The 24,828-nt window shown below is 47.9% G+C and overlaps 1 protein-coding gene across 11 annotated transcripts in view; it reads right to left on the bottom strand.

The window, feature by feature from the left end:
- The window catches only part of AOPEP (aminopeptidase O (putative)), a 436,790-nt gene that overhangs the window by 335,955 nt on the left and 76,007 nt on the right, over positions 1-24,828 (bottom strand). For 10 of the 11 annotated variants that reach the window (XM_074995130.1, XM_074995128.1, XM_074995129.1 and 7 more), the window contains one exon: positions 7,900-8,148. The exons of the other annotated variant lie outside the window; for it this stretch is intronic. In XM_074995130.1, coding sequence (XP_074851231.1) covers positions 7,900-8,148 — 249 coding nt within the window. The remainder of the gene's footprint in view (positions 1-7,899; positions 8,149-24,828) is intronic. 11 annotated transcript variants of the gene reach the window in all.

The following is a 24,828-nucleotide window of genomic DNA, read 5'->3' on the forward strand; positions in this document are numbered from 1 at the left end:
TGACTTTAGCAAAGCTTTTGATACAGTCTCCCACAACATTCTTGCCCATAAGTTAAGGAAGTATGGATTGGATACATGGATTGTAAGATAGACAGAAAGCTGGCTAGATGGTCGGGACCAACAGGTAGTGATCAATGGCACTATGACTGGTTGGCTGTTGGTTTCAACTGGAGTGTCCGAAGGATCAGTTCTAGGGCTCGTAATGTTCAATATCCTTATTAATGACCTGGATGAGGGGATGGATTGCACCCTCGCCAAATTTTCAGATGACACTAAGCTAGAGGGAGAGGTAGATATGTTGAAGGGTAAGAAAAGGTTCCAGAGTGACCTAGATAAATTGAAGGATTGGGCCAAAAGAAATCTGATGAGGTTCAACAAGGACAACTGCTGAGTCCTGCACTTGGGACGGAAGAATCCCAAGCACTGCTACAGGCTGGGGACTAACTCGCTAAACAGCAGTGCAGCAAAAAATGACCTGGGGATTACAGTGGAGAAGAGGCTGGCTATCAGTCAACAGTGTGCCCTTGTAGCCAAGGTGAACAGCATATTGGGGTGCATTAGGAGAAGCATTTCCAGGAGATCTACAGAAGTTATTATTCCCATCTATTCTTGCATTGCTGAGGCCACAACTGGAGTATTGCGTCCTGTTCTGCCCGCCCCACCCTCCCCCACATATAGAAAGGATGTGGATGCATTGGAGCAGGTTCAGCAAAGGGCAACAAAAATGAGTAGGGGGCTGGAGCTGGAGCACTTGACCTATGAGGAGAGGCTGAGGGATTTATTGTTATTTAGTTTTCAGAAGAGAAGAGTGAGGGGTGATTTGATAGCAGCCTTCAATTTCCTGAAGTGGGGGCTCTAAAGAGGATGGAGAGAGGCTGTTCTCAGTAGTGACAGATGGCAGAACAAGGAGCAAGGGTCTGAAGTTACAGAGGGAGAGGTTTAGGTTGGATATTAGGAAAAACTATTTCACCAGCAGGGTGGTGAAGCACCAGAATGCTTTACCTAGAGAGGTGGTGGTATCTCCATCCCCAGAGGTCTTTCATTCCCAGCTTGAGAAAATTTCTTTCTTTGTATCCAGAGTGTCCCATGCTTCTCTCCCAACCTTCATTATCTGTTCTGACCTTCACATTCCAATCTCCTCCAATGATAGACACATCTGTCTTTGGTAACTCCTCTAGAGTCTCTCTCAAGTCTTTATAGAATAGGCAGTGAGAGAGAAAAGGGCAGCTTTTAAAAAGTGGAAGTCAAATCCTAGTGAGGAAAACAGAAAGGAACACAAACACTCCCAAATTAAGTGTCATAATGTAGTAAGAAAAGCGAAAAAAGATTTTGAGGAACAGTTAGCCAAAAATTCAAAAAATGATAGTAAAATGTTTTTAAATACACTAGAAGCAGGAAGCCCGCTAAAAAAGCAGTGGGGCCCTTGGATGATAGAGATATAAAAGGAGCGATCAAGGAAGACAGTGCCATTGCGGAGCGATTAAATGATTTCTTTGCTTCAGTCTTCACGGCTGAGGATGTTACAGAGGTTCCTAAATCTGAGCCAGCCTTTTTAGGTGACAAATCTGAGGAACTCTCCCAGATTGAAGTGACATTAGAGGAGGTTTTGGAGTTAATTGATAAGCTGAATAGTAACAAGTCTCCAGGACCAGATGGTATTCACCCAAGGGTTCTGAAAGAACTCAAATGTGAAATTGCAGAGTTAGTAACAGTGGTTTGTAACCTATCCTTTAAATCCGCTTCGGTACCCGATGACTGGAAGACGGCCAATATAACGCCAATATTTTAAAAAGGCTCTAGAGGAGACCCTGGCAATTATAGACCGATAAGTTTAACATCAGTACCAGGCAAATTAGTAGAAACAATAATAAAGAATAAAATTGCAAGGCACGTAGAAGAGCACAAATTGTTGGGCAAAAGTCAGCATGGTTTCTGCAGAGGGAAGTCGTGTCTAACTAATCTATTAGAATTCTTTGAAGGGGTTAATAAACTTACGGACAAGGGGCACCCAGTGGACATAATATACTTAGATTTCCAGAAAGCCTTTGACACGGTCCCACACCAAAGGCTTTTATGCAAATTAGGCAGTCATGGGATAGGAGGAAAGATCCTTTCATGGATCGGGAATTGGTTAAGAGACAGAAAACAAAGGGTTGGAATAAATGGTAAATTTTCACAATGGGGGGGGTAACTAGTGGTGTTCCCCAGGGGTCAGTCCTGGGACCGATCCCGTTCAACTTTTTCATCAATGATCTCGAAAATGAGGTAAGCAGTGAGGTGGCAAAGTTTGCAGATGACACCAAGTTGTTCAGGACAGTCAAAACCAAAAGGGATTGTGAAGAACTACAAAAAGATCTCAGCAAACTGAGTGATTGGGCAGCAAAATGGCAAATGAAATTTAATGTGGGTAAGTGTAAGGTAATGCACAATGGAAAAAATAACCCAAATTACACGTACAACATGATGGGGTCAAATCTAGATACGACAAATCAGGAAAGGGATCTTGGAGATATAGTGGATAGTTCTCTGAAGACATCCATGCAGTGTGCAGCGGCAGTTAGTAAAGCATATAGGATGTTAGGAATTATTAAAAAAAGGATAGATAATAAGACAAAAGATATCATACTTCCCCTATATAAAACTATGGTATGCCCACATCTTGAGTACTGCGTGCAGATGTGGTCTCCTCACCTCAAAAAAGATATATTGGCATTAGAAAAGGTTCAGAAAAGGGCAACTAAGATGATTAGGGGTTTGGAACGGGTCCCATATGGGGAGAGGCTAGAGAGACTGGGACTTTTCAGTCTGGAAAAGAGGCAATTGAGGGGCGATATGATAGAGGTATATAAAATCATGAATGGTGTGGAGAAAGTGAATATAGAAAAATTATTTACCTTTTCCCATAATACAAGAACTAGGGGACACCAAATGAAATTGATGGGTAGTAGGTTCAAAACTAATAAAAGGAAATTTTTCTTCACACAGCGCACAGTCAACCTGTGGAACTCCTTGCCGGAGGAGGCTGTGAAGGCCAGGACTCTATTAGGGTTTAAAAAAGAGCTCGATAAATTTTTGCAGGTTAGGTCCATAAATGGCTATTAGCCAGGGGTAAAGTATGGTGCCCTAGCCTTCAGTACAAGGGCAGGAGACGGATGGCAGGAGATAAATCACTTGATCATTGTCTTCTGTTCTCCTTCTCTGGGGCACCTGGCATTGGCCACTGTCGGCAGATGGGATACTGGGCTGGATGGACCTTTGGTCTGACCCAGTATGTCCATTCTTATGCTCTTATGTTCTTATTATTGAAGAAGATGAAGAGAAGCTAGGGAGAATGGTGCAGGTGCTAAACAAGGACGGGAAGTGGTACGGACTGATTGTGAACATCAATAAAAGAAAAACAATGGTATCTGGAGATAAGGAAATGGGAAGAAAGATCAGTGTAGATGGGATTGAACCCGAGAACGTAGAGAATTTCATGTATCTGGAGAGCAACATAACGTATGATCTAGACTGTAAAAGGGAAATAGTGACTAGAATAGCAAAAGCAAGAGCGAGTTTGAAGGTGATGGATAAGATCTGGGAAAGTAAAGCAATTAGCTTAAGTACAAAAACTGAGCATCTTGAAAACATGCATATTCAGCAGCAGGCTATACGGATGTGAGACATGCGTGATAATGAAAGATTCAAAGAGAAGAATATTGGCATTGGAGACAAGTTGTTATAGAAAATTCCCGAGAATAGGGTGGATGCAGAAGGACACCCACAAGGAATTATATAAGAAGATACACCCAAAAAAGAACCTACTGCAGAAGGTTATGCAACACAAAGAGAAGTTACTCACCTGTAGTAACGATGGTTCGTCGAGATGTGTCCCCGTGGGTGCTCCACAATAGGTGTCGGGCTCGCCCGGTGCCGCAGATCGGAAATCTTCCAGCAGTTTCTCCTGGATCGCACATGCGCCGGCGCGCGCCGCTCCCCTGCGCGCCCCCGGCCACGTGCGTGATCCGGTCCCCACCAGTTCCTTGACCAACTGCCTCGAATGCTCCTGAAAAACACTAGACAGAGATCCGAAGCGTGGAGGATGGGCGGGTGGTGGAGCACCCACGGGGACACATCTCGAAGAACCATCGTTACTACAGGTGAGTAACTTCTCTTTCTTCTTCGAGTGGTCCCCGTGGGTGCTCCACAATAGGTGACTACCCAGCAGTAACCCAAGTAAGGAGGTGGGTAATCGGTTTATGTGCAGCTTGCCCCTGAGAGGACTGCTGTCGACAGACGGGTATCCTCTTCGAATACCCGATGTAGGGCATAATGCTTGGCAAAGGTGTCATAGGATGACCAGGTCGCCGCTCTACAGATGTCTTTTAACGCGATGCCCTTGAAGAAGGCTGTTGACGCCGCCACTGCCCTGGTGGAGTGAGCCCTGGGCGGGGCCAGCAAAGGAATCTTTCGAAGGTCGTAGCACATTTTTATACAGGACACAATGTGCTTTGAGATTCTCTGTGAAGAGAGACCTTCTCCTTTGACCTGGGAGCGAGAGAGACAGAGAAAGTATGCGTAATCCCTGTCCATTTTCCGGAAGGACTTAGTTCTGTCTATGTAGAAGGCCAACGCCCTCCTCACATCCAGGAGACGCATGCGTGCCTCCTTGCTGGAGCTGTGAGGCTTCGGGTAAAACGAGGGTAAAACTATTGGTCTGTTAAGATGGAACTCCGAAGAAACTTTTGGAACAAAGGCTGGGTGCAGCCTTAAGGTTACTGCCTCCTTTGAGAACTGTGCAGGGCGGCATTGGCATCGCTGCTGCGAGCTCACTCACCCTGCGGGCTGACTTAATTGCAAGGAGGAAGGTTGTTTTCATCGTAAGGAGACATAGGGGAACTGTGGCTAATGGTTCGAAAGGTGGACCCAATAGCGTGCTGAGCACCAAGTCCAAATTCCACGATGGTGGAAGCGGTTTTCAAGGAGGGTACAGGTTTACCAGCCCCTTCAAGAATCTTGTAACGATAGGATGGGCGAATACAGTGGGCCCTTCCTCTGTATGCCAAAAGGCTGATATAGCGGCGAGGTGGACTTTTAGCAAGGATAGAGAAAGCCCGCCTCTTTTGAGGTCCAATAAGTATTCTAGTATTACAGGTATAGGAACGTCAAGGGGAGCTAACTGCTTCGTGGAACACCAGGCTGTAAATCAAGTCCATTTCTGCTTGTAAGTCCTCCCGCGCGATCCAGGAGAAACTGCTGGAAGATTTCCAATCTGCGGCACCGGGCAAGCCCGATTATTATTGTGGAGCACCAATGGGGACCACTCGAAGAAGAAGTTACAGCTCTTCGGTCATTGTAAGTGGTCCCCTCGATGGCAGGGTTGCCTAGCAGCTAGGTCCCTTGCAGAGCCTAGAGGCCCGAAGTGTCAGTCTGCAGCCCACATCTAAGTGCTTGTGGTCTTAATTTGGGGCGTGGCCTCAAGGGTCTAGCTTCCCCTCTGTGGGGACGGGGGGGCATGTCTCTGGGGTTCTTCCCCCTCTCTGCTTGGGGAAGAGTTTGGAGGCTCCTTCCCCTGACGGCCAACCTGGTGGCAGCTCTGACTCGGGACCTGCATGTGCCAGAGCCAGCTCCTACCCCTTGGCTCTTCAACCCCAAACTGGGCTAGCTTCTCCTCTTTTATACTGTGTCCAAGCCTGACACAGGCTGCAGGTGAACCAGGGTGGGACTAATTGGGCAAACAGGCCCTGTTTAACCCCTACCTTGCCCAGCCTTCCTCTCACTCCTTTACAGTCATATTTGCAGAATGAATGACCAACAAAAAATCAAGACACTGGTATTCAGCATAATGGACAGCTCGAATAGGAGAGGAAGACCCCACAGAGAATGGGTAGATGAAATAGTAGATTGGTGCATAGCTAGTCAACAGAAACTAAGCCACTCTGCAATCGGCAGGGAAATATGGAGGCATCAGACACCAACAGACACGGAGCCCATGGTTGTTGTTGTTGTTGATGATGACGATATTGATGATGATCAACAAAGTCCTGGCTGTGATGATTTTGTTGGGTTGATCATTCATTACACAGGGGACTGGACTAGATGGCCTCCTAAGGTCCCTTCCAGCCCTAGGATTCTATGATTCTAGATGTCAAGAATTATTTTCCAGCAACCACCCCACAATGGGCAACCGAAAGGCTATCATTAAAAAAATAACCAGTAACAATAAAATACAAAGAGATTACATTTACTAGACAGAACAAATAGAGATAATTAATTCTTAAACTTTATTTTCCAAGTTTTAAAAAATATATACTTTTACAACAGAGAGTATATTTATATAATGAGCTATATAGTAGCACATGTGGACTAAATATCTCTCTCACTCTCTTCCCCTCCCCACACAATCAAGTTAACATTAAACAAATATTCTCTCCCTTTTTCACACAAAGTATAAACAATTATAGGAGCAGAATCTTTTGGGGCTATCCAGGGGATGGTTCAGAATACAGTTCTAATTCATGCCTAATTCATGTTCTAATTAATCTCATTCATAAGCCCCTATGAGTCTGGCGGGGATTGCTGTAGCACAACAACAACCTGGACACACTCGCTGTCTCAAGCCCTTTTCCATTTATATCTATCCTTATGTGCTCAGTCTTTATATTGGTCTAAAATCTTCAAGGACACTGTCATCACTATACAAATAATAGCATTTGATCTTCAGTTGTTTGCAAATAATGCACACTTACCAATTTAAGCAGGCTTTGGGAAATGTAAAGTTAAAGAATGATTTTAGTTTCTAGGTATTTCCTCATTTGCACAACAGCTAAACACTTATTATAATTATGTCCTTTGAAATTATATTGGAGATATAATTATTAATTTTAAATATTAGCAAATTCCATAAATACTAGCTTCACAATTTGCCCTTATTCTGTTTTCAGGATTAGTAGTTTTGGCCAGATAAACACAAATCACAAAAAGCTTATAAATAAGTTTTCTAGTATGTACTTGTTTTGCAGAGAAATAATGAAAAAAAAACATTACCGAAGAAAACACCTAAAATGACAGAAACAGCAAAGTATAGAAATGAATGGGAAACAGAAATGAACTTTAACTGCTAATGGGGAAAAACTGGGAGGCAAATGCACAATGTGCCTATATTTTCCTTCCCTGTGTACTTAAGTGGAATATCATAACAAGAGATACAAATAAATGGTCACCCCATGAAGCAAAATTACAGCTATGACAGCAGTCCAGTGTGAATAGTGCAGCAAGCTAGTACTAATGGAAACCTGGCATTGCTAGTTACTAGAAAAGGAGTCCAGCTGCTGCTGTTTGCACAAACTCTACCAATGCAATCAGGAACAAATATAGTATTGCAATCATTTGATCTAAAATAGCCCGCTGTAGATATATATATAGAGAGAGATATATGGATGCTTTCAGTTTTCAAACCATTATAGGGTGACCACACCAGAGCGTCCTCCAGTGTCTAAAAGGGGAGCAACTGGTCCAAAATTAGGGTGAGTACTTTGTCCATATGATCAGCACAGATGACAAATGCATATGTGGCCATGAAAGCTGTGTCTTCACAGCCCACAGAAACGAACCTGTCATCTGGGAAGAAAGAGTCTATAATTTAAAAATAACCGTGCAGATAGTGCTTAGAAGTTTTGGGATAGAGCCTGGGCTCTGAAAGCTAAGGAAGCTGATAGCACTGACTGTACAGTTGATTTAGAGAGCTATGGGGAGCCCCATTAGCCGGAGTCTGTTGACCCAGACTCCGTAGACTCCACAGACATACCTGCAACTTACTTCACCTGACTGGTAGAGAGACCAACGTGCAGCACACAACAGTTCAAAATAAGAAAGTTCTTAACAGAAAACCAAATAATTATGTTAGAGAAGTTTCCATACCTGGCCATTCCCAGGCTTGAAAAGTTAGAAGGGACTATCAGTACATCAAGCCTGGAAAAGGGATGTGTACCCAATGTAGCATGTGCAGCTGAGAGGCACTGAGGAATCAGCTCAAGAAGGATCTCTGCACAGCAAGCCTTAAGGCACCATGGAGCAAATACTCGATAAGGAATGACTGGCTGGGAACTGGCAGCAGGATTTTGGAAACGGCAAGGACACTCCACATGATCACAGCTCCCTTCGATCAACCTGACAACACCACAAAATATAATGTTTTACTTTGCTATTAACAATACAGTTAATTGACATTAACAATATAGTTAATTGTGCATGCAGGAGGTTAGGAACTTCTGCAAACTTCAGGGAAATAAAGCTACTGAAGCTACAGATGAGTCACATGCAAAACTGGCTGCTTTGTATTCTCACACTCTTCATGTCAATGAAGCAATGAAAAACCACAAGCAAGATTATTATTGATATGTTTGGGTAGAATTAATTTGGCCAGTCCAATCTAAAATAAGTGGGAGTGCTAATATCTTGATTTACAGGCAGGCAAGCAGACATCAAAAGAACATATGTTCAAAATGCAGCCACTATTCAAGACAAAACTATGCATACGATTGTGTCTATTTGCATTTTATAAAAATAAATATAGAAAACTAAATGGATGAGAAGAAACAATGCAGCTCAAACTAAAAGAAAGATTCAGAGATTCTAAGCCAAATATTTTAAAATATTTAGCCAAATAACAAAGACAGGATTTACTTCTGTCAAGGAAAACAGAGCTCTGATTTACATTAAAATGAAAGATCAGTTTTTTAAATTAAAATTTCTTCAGGACAATCTATAAAAAATTGGTTTTACTACACAAAAAAGCAGATTTTAGCAACAGTAGTTCAGTCACAGCACTGCAAAGGAAGGAACCACATCAAGGCTAAGGCTGCGTTTAAACTAAGAGATAAATTCGAATTTAAATCAGTTAGTTGGAGTGGCCAAATTAATTCTACCCAAACATATCAATAATATGGCCACTCCAATCTAAAATAAGTGGAAGTGCTAATATCTTGATTTACAGGCAGGCAAGCAGATATCAAAAGAACATATGTTCAAAATGCAGCCACTATTCAAGACAAAACTATGCATAGCCAAGATCTACACCTGCAGTATCTCTGAAGGGTGCTTTCCCTCAAAGGTGAGGTTAGGCAGAAAAGTTACAAGACACTTTTAAGAGAGATTATCTGTCCAAACAAATTCACATCAAAGAGAAATCAGCTTCATATTTTTTTCACCTGCTAACTGCTATTGTGCACAACACAAACTCTCTCTTTTCAAGATGCAATTTGTGCAGATGATTTTTATAAGCACTAGGACAAATAGTATTTGAAGGTCAGGTTCCAAACCAGTACTATTCTATAGGCTATGATTACTTTCACTGAACTGCTGGCGTGTAGATATACCTAACTTATAACAATACTTTGCCTTTACATAAGGCCTTTTACCGGAAAGAAATGGACTTTAAACCATTTCAACAATTATCTACACAAAGAAATCTCATACACCATTGAAATACAGCCATCTTTAGGGCAGAGTGCAATAGATATTCATCCATGCAAGCAACGTTCTATAACATTGTTCAGAGATAAATAGTCTCGTAATTCTACATGGTTAATTTCAATAGGTCAGAGCCTAATTAGTAAAGTTGAAATTTGACAGTTTTCTTTTTAGGAGGTTTGCTTTTAAGATATAACATATGCTTTTATGTTTCTGATAAATCTGGGCATTTTTAATGGGCTTGAGATACAAAATGCAAGTAGCAAAATCAGGATAGATAAATCCCATTTTAAAATTGACTTCTTTAGGAATCCTTCCTTCTTGTTCTTGTCACTAAAATCTCTGCTCATTCCTCAGTATTTAACCTCCAGTCCAATGATTTTTTTTCTTGCCTACCTTTGGCTCCACTCTCAAAACTATTGTTGCTACATAGGGCTGACTAGGGAACAGTCTCCCCGACTGCAATGGGTAAGTACTAGCAATATATGTAAGAACTCAGAAGTGAAGACCATATACCAAAGCAATGGTTAACAGGATTCAACACATTAATTGCCTAATTACACGTCTTCAGGCAGTATCCTTATGTCTATCATTTGTCATACAAATAATACATAGATAGAAATGACTCCCTCAAGTGCAGTTATCTGAAATGGAACTTACACTTGTATCTAGTTATATTCATTTTATGCCAACTACATGCAAAAATACTTTATAAAGTTTGATGGAAAATATTATTTTTGAAATTATGGTACAATAAGTGGAAGGAAAAATTATGAACAGATTTACTTTTCACATCAAGGCTACATCTACACTAGCACACTATGTTGAAGTAGCCTATTTCGAAGTAAGAACATCGAAATAGGCTACTTCGATGCATATGTCTACACATCCTCCAGGGCTGGTGCCATTGCCGTTCAACGTCAAAGTAGTGACAGAGAATGTCGAAAGGAGCCGACCTGAAAGGAAATGCGGAGCGTCCACACACACAAGCGCTCCCCATCGAAATAAGGGGCCAGCAAAGCCCCAATCCCCTCCCAGACAGACTCAGCCTGCACAGCACAAGATCCACAGAGCCGACAACCTGTTGCAGACCCCGTGCACGCAGCATGGACCCCCAGCTGCAGCAGCAGCAGCAGCCAGAAGCCCTGGGCTCAGAGCGGCTGCACGAGGCGACCATAGAGCCCCACAGGGGCTGGTCAGAGCGTCTCTCAACCCCTCAGCTCATGGCTGCCATAGAGGACCCCACTATTTCAACGTAGCAGGACGCGGATCATCTACACATGCCCTACTTTGACATTGAAAGTTGAAGTAGGGCGCTATTTCCATCTTCGGATAGGAAAAGTGATTTCGACGTCTCGCCACCTAATGTCGATTTCAACATCGAAATAGCTCACGGCATGTGTAGATGTGACGCGTACTATTTCAAAGTAGCCAGCTAGTGTAGAAACACCAAAACTGAGTGCAAGAAGACAGAGTAACAAGAAGTCAGCTGTGAGAGAATCAGAAAGTGTATCAAGACTTTAATTAATTTCTCCAGAGGTGGCTAATGACTCAGATGAGAAGGAAAGAGATTTGCTTGTAAATGACAGGGGTGGAATATTTATGCCTCATTTGCCCTTTAGTGAAAACCAATGTAACTGACTAAATAGCCAGCTGGTGTTCCTTTACATATAAGGACAGCATTATCATACTTATTTTTGTGTCTGGTAGCTCCCACTGGCTACGTCTACACGTGTATGCTACATCGAAATAGCTTATTTCAATGCAGAGACATCGAAATAATCTATTTCAAAGAATAACGTCTACACGTCCTCTAGGGCTGGTGCCGTCGACGTTGTGGGCAGCACCACATCGAAGTAGGCGCTGCAGGGGAGTGTCTACACGCCAAAGTAGCACCCATCGAAATAAGGGTGTCAGGAACAGCTGCAGACAGGGTCACAGGGCGGACTAGCATTTCCGGGGCAATAGCTAGCCGCTCCCTTAAAGGGCCTCTCCCAGACACACACAGCCTGCACAGCAAGCGGTTTGCAGAGTCATAGGCATGCACACCTCGGCGACGCAGTTATGGACCAGCAGCAGCAGCAGCACCAGAAGCAGGAGCAGCCAGAGGTTCACACAGCCGCCCCTGCAGGAGCAGTGCTCGCCCTGCTCAATGCCATGTAGGAGGCAGCTGATCACATTCTAGCCACAGAAGAGGAGCTGCCCCCAGGGGAGGAGGAAGAAACCCCAGACCCTGCAGCCCACCGCTCCCCCCTGCCCCCGCCGTACACGCCGCCAGCTGTGGAGCTACCCCACGAGCACCGATTGGTGGGAGCGGCTGGTGCTCGGAGAGTGGGACGACGACCGCTGGCTCCAGAACTTTCGTATGAGCCGGCAGACATTTCTGGAGCTCTGCCAGTGGCTCACCCGCGCACTGAGGCACCAGGACACCGCCATGCGGCGTGCCCTCAGCATGGAGAAACGGGTTGGCATCGCTGTCTGGAAGCTGGCCACTCCAGACAGCTACCGATCCGTGGGCCAGCAGTTTGGCGTCAGCAAGGCCACCGTCGGGGCTGTCCTCATGGAGGTAAGAGGACCCACGGGGAGGGGGAGGCAGTCCTGAGGGTGGAGGGGAGCCCTGGCAGGGGAGGGGAGGGGAGCCCTGGCAGGGGAGGGCCAGACACACCCTGCACACCCCTCCTCATTGGTGCTCTCCCATGTCCTTCCCCTGCAGGTCATCCATGCCATAAACGCCCTGTCACAGTCTCGTGAGGCTTGGGGACCCGGGTGCTGCCATCGCGGGGTTTGCCACCCTGGGGTTCCCAAATTGCTTCGGGGTTCTGAATAGGACCCATATCCCCATCCATGCCCCGGAGCACAGTGGAGGACGCTTCTTGAACAGAAAGGGCTACCATTCAGTGGTCCTCCAGGCCTTGGTGGACAGCCGGGGCTGCTTCCTGGACATATATGTTGGCCGGCCTGGCAGCACCCACGACACCCGGGTATTCCGGAATTCGGGCCTGTGCCGCTGGCTGGAGGCGGGGACCTACATCCCCCAGCGGGAGATCCCTCTGGGGGACACCACCATGCCCCTCTGCATCGTCGCAGATGCGGCTTACCCCCTTCAGCCCTGGCTTATGCACCCTTACACGGGCCATCTGTCAGCCAGCCAGGAGCGCTTCAACATGCGCCTGAACCACGCGCGCCAGGCAGTGGAGCGCACATTTGGCCGCCTCAAAGGGCGCTGGAGGTGTCTCCTCACCCGCCTTGATGTGGGCCCCACCAACATCCCCCAGATTTTAGGCGCGTGCAGCGCACTCCACAACCTGGTGGACAGCAAGGGGGAGGCATTCTTTCAGGGCTGGGCTGTGGAGGCTGGCAGGGCCGACGTGCAGCCACCCGCTGCCCCCAGTCGCCAGGTGGACCCCGAGGGGATCCAGGTCCGGGAGGCCCTGCGGGCCCATTTCGACGAGGCCGCGGGGTGAACGCTGGCAGGCCCCCCATTGCCCCCCCATCCTCTACAACACTGCATGCCTCTACGCCCACACCACAGAGCACCCAAGAGCACACCCCCCACCACTTTTCTTGCAAATAAAAATAGACCTGTTGTTCGTGAAACCACCAAACGTTGAATTCTTCTTATTATTATATTATTTACAACAAACATAAATATTATATATATTATAATCATGATAAGCAAAAAAAAGGGGAAGACAAGGAAGGGGAGAACTATTTACATGGGGGGGCAGGTATCATAACATAACAGGGGTCTAATACAAACTATACACAAAACACAAGTAAAAGGTGATATGTACAAAGTGGGGGGGGGCACGTCCTGGGCCCCACACGCCCTAATGTCAAGCGCTGGGGGTGGGCGGCCGCGACCCGCGCCTCGGCCCTGGCTGGCTGGGGGCCGGGCGGACCGGCAGATATGGCCGGCGGGTGTCCGCAGGCCCCCCTCAGCGGATAGCCCCTCGGTGGCGGACGGCGGTGGGACGGAGGGTGGAGCAGCAGGTGGAGCGGCGGGTGGAGCAGGCAGGGCGGGCAGAGTGGCGGCCGGCGCGGCATGGGGGGCCAGGTAGTCCACGATGAGCTCAAATGTGCGCATAAAAGCCCCCCATGCCTCCTGGCGCCAGGCCAGCGCCCGCTCCTGCAGATGGAGCCGCCGCTCCTCCACCCACAGGCGCTGCTCTGAGACCTCCAGCTGCCACTGGAGGATCGCCAGGAGCTGAGGGTCCGTCGCTGTCCTCGGATGGTGCTGGGTCCGACGTTGTCCCCGCCCTGGGGCTGGTCGGTACTCCGCCGAGGGGCTGGCCCGGAGTGATGGCCCCGGTGGGCTCTCTGGGACCACTGACACCTCGCCAGCACTCTCCGGTCCTTCCGATGGTGCAGCTGCGGAACACGGGGGGAAGAAGAGTGGAGACAGCCGTTAGTGTGGGCCCCGAGCTGTGGCCCTTGTCCCCCCACCCCTCTGCTGCTGGTTCCCCATCCCCGTCCCCGTGAGATGGTGCTCCTGCTGCTAATGGGTGTCCCGCCCCCTCCCCCCAGGGGACCCTAGGTTCCGCTCCCCTCATCCCCAGGGATGGGGCATGGCACTGTCGTGCTCGGGGGGCAGGGGCTGATGCACTCTTCTGAGGGACATGCCACTGCTGTCCTTGGGGCCATGGTCATCTGGGCATGTGGAGGGCCCTGGTCATGTCTGTTGCCCCCACCCCTCAACCCCGGGGGTGTGCACCGGGGGGGTACATACCTGACGGTCCGCTCCCACAGTCGGGGGACACCCGATGGGCGGACGCCCTGCTGGAGCTCCGGGACGGGATGGCAATTCGGAGCCCCCCATCGCTGGAGGAAGATCCCCCCTCCTCCTCCTTCTCCGGTGTCCCAGGGGTGGGCTGCTGGGGGAGCCCCTGGGGTGCGGGGCTTGCCTCCGGGGCGGACTCCACCTCCGGGGCCTGCTGGGGCTCCTCGGCCGAGGTGTCAAGAGTGGCCAGTGGGGAGAAGGTGTGCCGGGGGCCCAGGATGGCCCTCAGCTCCCTGTAAAAGGGGCAAGTGACGGGGGCGGCCCCAGATCGGCCGGCCGCATCCTGGGCCCAGGCGTAACCCTGCCGCAGCTCCTTAAACTTACTCCTGACGTGGTCAGGAGTGCGGGTAGGGTGACCCCGGGCGGACAGGCCCTCGGCCAGCTGAGCGAATGCATCCACGTTCCGCCTCTTGCTCCCCATTACCTGGAGCACCTCCTCCTCACTCCAGAGCCCCAGCAGGTCCTGGAGCTCGGCCTCCGTCCAGGAGGGGCCCCGCTGCCTCTTCCCCAACTGGCTGCCAGCCTGGGAGCCCTGGCTCCCCTTGGGGGGGGTGCCCTGGGGGCGCTTGGGGGGCTGGCTGGCTGCCATCGCTGCTGGTGGGGTGGACTGCGGCTGCTGTGAGACGTGCAGGCTGGCCGCATGGCTGTGCTGCCACCTGCACGCTCTCTCAGCTTCCTGCACAGGAAGGCAGGGGGCAGGGATCTTTAAGGGGCTGCTGCATGCGGAGACCATCGAGCTCAGGGGCTGGAGAGAGCATCTCTCAACCCCTCAGCTGATGGCCGCCATGGTGGATCCCGCTATTTCGATGTAGCGGGACACGCATCGGCTACACGTGCCCTCCTTTGACGTTCAACGTCGAAGTAGGGCGCTATTCCCATCCCCTCATGAGGATAGCGACTTCGACATCTCGCCCCCTTACGTCGATGTCAACTTCGAAATAGCGCCCGCCACGTGTAGCCGTGGCGGGCGCTATTTCGAAGTTGGCGCGGCTACTTTGAAGTAGCCGGCACATGTAGACGCGGTTACTATGTGCTATACAAACACTAAAGAGAAAAATGGTACAGCCAGTAGGGAAAAGGCATGCAACAAAAAAGGCACATGGTGGTTGGCTATGTCCTGATAATATAAATGTTTTAATAAATTCACTGGATTTATTTTAAGAAGATATGTAAACTACCTCAAATGACCTATATATAGCCAGTTAGGCTATGGTTACACTAGAGGGTTTTGTTGATAAAACTCATGGACTGTTTATACACAAAGTGGGTTTTGTTGACACACAAAACTTTGAGGCATACCGCTGCTGTTGACAGATTTCTTTCGACAAAACAGCTGTGTAAATGCCCCAGGGGGCCTCCCTCGACAGACAGGGCATCCACAACAATGGGCCGCCTTGTCTGCTGTGCTTCCGGGTGCCTGTTTTGTCAAGAGAGCAGCCAGGCAGTTCAGCTGCTCTGTCAACAGAGCAGGGTGCTCTCCCAATTTGCTTTTGTGTATACACACAATCTGTTGACAGAGGTTTTGCCGGGAAAACTCTCCCAACTGTGATTTCTGTCGACAGATAGCTGTAGTGTAACCATAGCCTTCATGTCTTGTGTCACAGTAAAAGGGAAAATTATAAGAAAAAACTGAGTGCAAGAAGACAGAGTAACAAGAACTCAGCTGTGAAAGAATCAGAAAGTGTATCAAGACTTAGGGAAGGTGTGATCACTGGTGGAGCAGAAGGGACATAGGACAAACACATCTAAAATTATTCTCAGCATGTCAAATGTGTCGAGTGAGGATTTGGACACTATCTGGAGGTACGCGAACATTCTAATCAGGATAGCTTGCTTTTATAAAGTGGTTAAAACACAGCCCCAGAAGACTTATCATGAGTGAAGAAACTTCTCTGTCATTCATATACAGTTTGCTTATTATAAATTGCTGTAATTTGGCCACAGCTGACACAGAAGAAACATAAAACTCTCATGATGACAGTTTAAAGCAATCAAACTACAAAAAGAAAATACTTGTTCTTGAAGACTATTGCATGCAAAACACTACTAAAAAGAAAGGCTTTGTGTTATCTTTAAAGCATCTAGGCTACATCTATACTAGAAACCTCTGTCAACAGAAGTGGCTATTGAAAGGGATTTCCTGACAAAACTGTCAACAGATAGCAACTACACATAAAAGCAAACTGAAAAAGCAATCTGCTCTGTCAACAGAAAGCAGCCACATGCTCCAGCCACTTTGTCAACAGAACTGGCCACAGGCTCCAGCCACTTTGTCAACAGAACTGGCCCCAAAACCTCACAAGATAGGGTCACATGGATGGCAAGCCCTTCCAGGACCTCTGGCCAGGCTAGCCCTTAAAGTGCCACCCCCAACTCTCAGTCCCTACCCATGCTGCAGCTTGCCTATCTCCTTGAGAGAAAGCAAAGCTGCCACAGGGCTCACCAGCCATCTGCGAAAGACCCAGTTCTTTCCTGGCCACAAGCATGACAGAGCAGCCCCCTGGCTCGCCCTGTACTGACGACCAGCTGCTGCACATGTTGCATCCTGATGTCTGTCTTTCATCACATCTGGCGGGGGACAAGCCTGCCAGCTGACCTGCAGAACACGCCCACTGTGCCCCAGTGCCCTGCCCGCCCTTGGCCCCTTGGGTGCTCAGGCAGGTCTGGTGAGACCAGCTGGTAATGGGACAACTAGCACTGGTTCCTCAATTTCTGGATGTGCAAGAAAACTTTCATGGAGCTCTGCACCTGGCTCACCCCTGCCCTCTGATGACAGCACACCCCCATGCAGCCTGCCCTCCTCCTCAAGAAGCAAGTCACCATTGCTCTCTGGATGCTGGCCACTGTCAACAGCTACTGCTTGGTGGGCAACCAATTCAGTGTTGGAAGAGCCACTATTGGGACTGTACTCATGCAAGTAAGGCAGTCCCAGGCCACAGGCCCTGCACAAGGGGAGGCAGGGACAGGAGTGCAAGGGGGACTGAGAGGTTGGGGGAGAAGCCCCAGGGGGATCATACTGCCCCACCCTCACACAGCCCTGCTGTCAGGGAGCAGTGGCCTCCCAGGGTGGGCACCCAAAGAGTTCAGGGGGAAGGAGAGGATGGGAGGGGCAGGGGAGCTTGCCAGGGCCCAGGGATGCTCTCTCTCCCCTAGTCTCTCACGTACATGTCTGGTTTCCTCCCTTCATAGGTAGTGAGGGCCATTAACACACTCCTCCTTCAGGGGCTCATGCACATCACCGATCTAGACATGATCATGGTCAGCTTCAACTTCTTTGGCTTCCCTAGCTGTTTCAGGATGATCGATGAGACCCACCATCCCCATCTGGATCCCAGACCACAGTTCAGCACGGTACATCAATCCATTGTGCTGCAGGCCCTGATGGACCAGCACAGACAGTTCCTGGATGTTTATGTTGAGTGGTTGGGCTGGACCCACAATGCCAGGGTGTTCCCCAACTCAGGTCTGTGCTGCAGGATGGAGGTGGGTACCTCCATCCCCACTGGGAGCTTGCCATCAGGTACACAGATGTGCCTGTGTGCATGATGGGGGATGTGGCAAATCCACTCATGCCCCGGCTCATGAGGAACCCACCAAGGAACAGTTAAAAATCCACCTCAACTGAATATGCTACCAACTTGAGTGTGCCTTCGGGCACCTGAAGACAAGGTTTCGTTGCCTCCTGACCCAGCTGGATGTGGAAGAGCAGAATACCCACCACATCATGGCTGGCTGCTATGCCCTTCACAATTTTGCAGAGGAAAAGGGGGTGGACGGCAGAGGTGCCTATGAGCAGCCAGGTGCAGCTCCAGCCTGCCAGGCACACAGGGATGGAGTGTGCATACGAGAAACCCTGCAGCAGAGCTTCACCTGCGACCCCCAGTGATCATCCTTGGGGCGCCTCCCTGCAGGATCCTCAGGTCCACAGCCTATTCCATCCCTACCACCACCACCACCCCTCCTTCTTCCCCTCAACATCCCAATAACGGTGAACATGGGAGTAGTAAGAACAGAACTTTTATTAAAATGAAGATAAACATAATTCATACAAACCCTTTTTATATAACAAACTATTTCCACATGCACAGTAAGGGGGTGCTTGGGACAGGGAGCGGGGGGGCATTTCAATTTGGACGGGGAGCTTGTGACAGAGATTTTGGGGCATTAGTCCAGGGAGGGGTGCAGGGCCACAAGCCTGCAGTGTAGCTGGACCCTGAGCATCATCATCTGATTTGAGATCCTCTCCTACCGTGGGTTTGGGGTCCCTCTTGGTGCTTGGATGGGGCCAGGAGCATAGGGAGGTATGGGCAGGGTGGGGCCAGGGTGGGCTAGGCAGTCGGAGCTGGGGAGCAGGGTGCATGGGCTGGGTGAGGGGCGCCGACATGGCAAGAAGGAGGCTTGGGGCAGGGGCACCAGCTATGGCCTTTGCCCACTGCAGGGCCTGCAGCATCACCTGGGGTATGAGGCTTGGGGAGCAGAGGCAGAAGGGGAAGCAATGGCGGCAGGGCAGGGGGCTGTGGGGGCTGCAGAGGCAGACACCTGGGCTGCCTTGGCCTCCCAGATGGCAAGGAGGAAGCTGATCCTGAGTAATCATTGGTCTGAAGCCTACACCCACTCCCGTCACCACATCCAGTCCTCCTGCAGCTGCTGCTCCAGCAGGTCATTTCGATGCAGGAGGACAGCCGTGTATGCCTGCAAGAGATCAATGTCCACCAAGAGACAGCCCCTCCAGCCGCAGGCCTACCTTGCCGGTAGTGGGGTGCTGCCCCTCTGGGACACCATTCCTGGGCTGGCCAGCTCTGGGAACAGGATGGAGCTGGCTGGCCCTTGCGGCATGGTGGGGCTGGCCTGGCCCTCAGATGGTGCAGCTGTAAGGAGAGATGGGAAGTCCTCCCTGCAGAACAGCTCCCAGGGCCCCGCCCTCCACCCCCTGTGAGCAGCAGCTCCCACCCCCAGGCTATGGGAAGGGGCAGTCCCAGGAGCTCATGCCTGTACCCCATCCATGGGGGGTCCTGACACACAGGAACCCAATGGTGTCTCAGGAACTGGGCTGGCCGCTGCAATCTCCCCCACCCCCGTGCCCAGTGGGATACCACCCCAGTGGGGGGCAGGTTGTCCAGCCACATAAGGGTCTCAGCATGCATGGCAGATCAGTCAGGAGCAATCTAGTCCTCCCTACTCCCCGCCCCACATGCATGTGCCTAGTGTCAATCTCCATGGGGGCAGGTGCTGCCTCTTGCCTGAGGGCATGCCCACAACCCAGGGGCCACACTCCTCTGTGACATGTCTGGGGTTGAGTCATTGGCTGTGTGGCTGGCCCACTCCCAGCCATGGTAGGGGCAGGCAGCCCCCACCACCCAGTGCCCTGGGGCTTGTGCAGCTCCCCCATGGCACTGGCAGTGGGCCAGCACCCATGCCCAGGGGCTGCCTGCTGGGTCCAGGTGGGATGCACTGTCATGCACATGGGTGCACGTGCTGGGCCCACAGTGTGGGCTCCCACCTGAGCCAGCCTGGCTAGGCTCACAGCACACCCTGTCTGTACCCCCAATCTACTACCCCAGGGTGTGTGACCCATAGGGTACTCACCAGATGGTCCCCCAAAGAAGTCTGAATGATGCCCTGAACATTACCTTACACGAGGGGCCCAAACCCAGGGCAATGGTGAGGTCCCCTGGCTGGACATGGGGTCCATTTGTTGCTCCTGCTCGGGCTCTAGTGGGGTTCCTGACTGCTCTGGCTCCAGCTGCATTGGGGATGACTCATTCACCATGTTGACAGCCCCTCACCCCCCAAGTAGTTTCCTCCTCCAAGAGAGCGCCTCTCTCGGGGAGGGAAGTACACTCAGCAAAAAAAGGAAGGTGTTAGTAATGGGCAATTCGATCATTAGAAACACAGATGGCTGGGTTTGTGATGACCGGGAAAACCATATGGTAACTTGCCTTCCTGGTGCGAAGGTTGCAGATATCTCGAGGCATTTAGATAGACATATGTAGTACTGGGTAGGAGCCAGTGGTCGTGGTACATGTAGGTACCAATGACACAGGGAAGGGTAGAAGAGATGTCCTGGAGGCTAAATTTAGGCTGCTGGGAAAAAGACAAATTCAGGACCTCTGTAGCGGCATTCTCAGAAGTGCTTCCAGTTTCACACGCCGGGCCAGGTAGGCAGGCAGAAATTCAGATACGTGGATGAGACTACGGTGTAGGGAGGAGGGGTTTATATTTATTAGGAACTAGGGAAACTTTTGGGATAGGAGGAGCCTATACAGGAAGGATGGACTCCACTTAAACACAAGTGGAACCAGACTGCTGGCACTTACCATTAAAGAGGTCGTAGACCAGTTTTTAAACTAAGAAATGGGGGAAAGCTGATTGGTGCAGAGGAGCACGTGGACTGGACTCTCTTAGAGGAGAGTTTATTGATAGAAATTTCTAGGTTTTAGTCAGGAGAGGATGGAAGAGGATAAAATACGGGTCAGATCAGAAGAGAAAAAATTACATGAAAAAGAATCAGGAAAGGACAGACAAATGAACAGTGACAAGCTTTTAAAGTGCTTACACACAAATAATGGAAATCTAAACAATAAGATGTGTGAAATAGAGTGCCTTACATTAGAGGAGGATATTGATATAATAGCCATCACAGAAACCTGGTGGAATGAGGACAATCAATGGAACACAATCATACCAGGGTATAAAATATATCGGAAGGACAGAACAAGTCGTGCAGGTGGGGAAGTGGCACTATATGGCTGTGTCTACACAAGCCCCCTCCTTTTGGAAGAGGTATGTTAACAAGGAGTTTGAAAGATGCTAATCAGGCACTGCCATGAATATGCAGCTCCTCATAACCATAATGGCAGCTGCAGTGATTTGAAAGTGCCGCTTTTGAATAGTGTGCCACCCATGTATCTGAGGGCCTTTTGAAACAACCCCCCAGTCTTCGAAAGCCCCTTCTTCCCATTTGTTTTGGGAAGAAGGGGCTTTTGAAGACTGAGGGGTTGTTCCGAAAGAGCCCCCACCTACATGGGCGGCATGAAATTCGAAAGCAGCACTTTTAAACTGCCAAGGATGTCATTATGCTAATGAAGCACTGCATATTCATGGCAGCACCTCATTAGCATATTTTGAATTCCCTCATTAACATGCCCCTTCTGAAAGGAGGGGGCTCCTGTAGACACAGCCTATGTGAAAGAAAATGCAGAATCAAATGAAGTAAAAATCTTAAATGAATCAAAAGGTTCCACAGAATCACTATGGATAGAAATTCCATGCTCTAATAAGAATATAGCAGTAAGGATATACTATCGACCACCTGATCAGGACAGTGATAGTGACTATGAAATACTAAGGGAGATTCGGGAGGCAATCAAAATAAAAACCTCAATTATAGTAGGGGATTTCAATTATCCTCATACAGACTGGGTGCATGTCACTTCAGGACGAGATGCAGAAATAAAATTTCTTGATACCCTAAATGATTGCTTCTTGGAGTAGCTAGTACAAGAATCCGCAAGGGGAGAGGCAATTCTTGATTTAGTTCTGAGGGGAGTGCAGGAGCTAGTCCAAGAGGTAACTGTAACAGGACCACTTGGAAGTATTGACCATAATATAACATTTAACATTTCTGGGGTTGGAAGAACATCTCAGTAGTCCAACACTGTGGCATTTAATTTCAGAAAGAGAAACTATGTAAAAAATAGGTTTGTTAAAAGGCAATTAAAATATATAGTAACTAAAGTAAAATCCCTGAAAGCTGCATGGAAACTTTTCAAAGACACCATAATAGAGGCCCAATTTAAAGGTATACCCAAATTAAAAAACATAGTAAAAAACCCAATAAAGTGCCACCATGGCTTAACAACCAGGTAAAAGAAGCAGTGAGAAATAAGTGAAAGTCAAATCCTAGTGAGGAAAATAGAAAGGAGCATAAACAATTAAACGTAAAAATGCAATAAGAAAAGTCAAAAAGGAATTTGAAGAACAGCTAGCCAAAAATTCAAAAAGCAGTAACAAAATGTTTTTAAGTACATCAGAAGCATGAAGTCTGCTTAACAACCAGTGGGGCCCCAAGACGATCGAAATACAAAAGGAGCACTCAAAGATGATAAAGTCATCGTGGAGAAACTCAATAAACTTTGCTTCAGTCTTCACGGCTGAGGATGTAAGGGAGATTCCCAAATCTGAGCCATCCTTTGTAGGTGACAAATCTGAGGAATTGTCCAAGATTGAGGTGTCATTAGAGGAAGTTTTCGAACTGATAGATAACAGTAACAAGTCACCAGGACCAGATGGCATTCACCCAAGTGTTCTGAAAGAACTTAGATGTGAAATTGTGGAAATGTTAACTGTGGCTTGTAACCTATTCTTTACATCAGCTTCTGTACCCAGTAACTGGAAGATGGCTAATGTAATGTCAATATTTAAAAAGGACTCTAGAGGTGATTCCAGTAGTTACAGACCTGTAAGTCTACCATTGGTATGGGCAAATTAGTTGAAGCCATATGAAAGAATAAAATTGTTAGACACATAGAGGAACATAATTTGTTGGGTTTCTGTAAAGGGAAATCATGTCTCACTAATCTGTTAAGAGTTCTCTGAAGGAGTCAACAAGCATGTGGATAATGGGGATCCAGTAGATATCGTGTGCTTGGATTTCCAGAAAGCCTTTGACAAGGTCCCTCACCAAAGGCTCTTACATAAATTAAGTTGTCATGGGATTAGAGGGAAGATCCTTTCATGGATTGAGAACTGGTTAAAAGACAAGAAACAGAAGGTAGGAATAAATCGTAAATTTTCAGAATGGCATTCCCCAAGGGTCAGTCCTAGGACCAATCCTATCCAACTTATTAATAAATGATCTGCAAAAAGGTGTAAACTGTGAGGTGGCAAAGTTTGCAGATGATACTAAACTGCTCCAGATAGTTAGGACCGAAGCAGACTGTGAAATACTTCAAAAAGACCTCGTTACACTGAGTGATTGGGTAATAAAATGGCAAATAAAATTGAATGTGGATAAATGTAAAGTAATGCACATTGGGAAAAATAACCCCAACTACACATACAGTATGATGGGGGCTAATTTAGCTACTACTAATCAGAAAAGAGAGATCTTGGAGTCATTGTAGACAGTCCTCTGAAAACATCCATACAATGTGCAGCAGCAGTCAAAAAAACAAACAGGATGTTAGGAATCATTAAAAATGGGATACAGAATAAGGCAGAGAACATCTTATTGCCCTTATATAAAACCACAGTAGGTCCACTTCTTGAACAGTGCATACCAATGTGGTCATCTCATCTCAAAAAAGATATAATGGTGTTAGAAAAGGTTCCGAAAAGGGCAACTAAAATGATTAGGGGATTGGAACTGGTCCCCTATGAAGAGAGATTAAAGAGAGGAGGACCTTTGAGCTTAGAAAAGAGACTAAGAGGGATATGATATAGGTGTATAAAATTATGAGTAGAGTGGAGAAAGTGAAAATGCAAAAATTATTTACTTGTTCCCATAACATCAGAACTAGAGGACACCACATGATTAATGTGAAGCAGGTTTAAAACAGATAAAAGGAAGTTCTATTTCACACAGTGCACAGTCAACCTGTGGAACTCCCTGCCAGAGGAGATTATAACAGGGTTTTTAAAAGAGCTTGATAAATTCACAGAGATTAGGTCCATTAACGGCTATTAGCCAGGATGGGTAAGGAATGGTGTCTCTAGCCTCTCTTTATCAGGAGCTAGAGATGGATGGCAGGAGAGAGACCACTTGATTGTTACCTGTTTGGTCCACTCCCTCTGGGGCACCTGGCATTGGCCTCTCAGTAGACAGGATACTGGGTTGGATGGACCTTTGGTCTGAGCCTGTATGGCCATTTTTATGTTCTTATGAACTGGTGTAACTCAGTGTACTAGCATTCTCTCAGCTTTCTGCCCCAGGGTTTCCAGGGCTCCCTGTGGCTTTAAAAATGGCTAGCGGTAGAGTGCATAGAGCTCTGATTGTGGCAGAGAGTGCGCCTCCCAGGTCCAGCTGGCCAGCACCTTTGAGGACCCCTCTGTCCACAAAAGAGCCACCAGGAGCATCTACAGAGCTTTTCTGTCCATGTGTTCTTCTTCATCCCACAGAGGCAGAATGCTGTCAGCAGAAGTATCAAGTTTTGTCAACAACCGTAGACAAAATGCATTTTGTGTGTAGACGCTTCACCAGTTTTGTTGGCAAAAGCCTCCTGTGTAGACATAGTGCTAGAGTCCTCTGCTCCTTTCCTTGCCTACCCCTAACTGTGTGTGACATAACTTAAATCCTCTGTGCCTCAGTCTATGCATCTGTAAAATGAGGATAGTAATTTTACTTATCACATTGGAATGTTCTGACTCTTAATTTATATCTCATTCTATGAAATTCCTGGATGAAAACGCAACAACAAACAAAAACAATAATATCTTCATCATCCTATTTTAAGCTACTTGAATAACTGAATATTTTTCTTTCTCATAACAACCAATGACATATTTCATTGTAGCAATCAGCAACAGCTACAAATCCTAAAGCATTATATTTTACAGCAGAATGTACAATGTAATATAGTTGCAACATATCTATTTCT

The sequence above is a fragment of the Carettochelys insculpta genome, chromosome 5 (genome assembly GCF_033958435.1).
Source record: "Carettochelys insculpta isolate YL-2023 chromosome 5, ASM3395843v1, whole genome shotgun sequence".
NCBI classification, from domain to species: Eukaryota; Metazoa; Chordata; order Testudines; family Carettochelyidae; genus Carettochelys; species Carettochelys insculpta.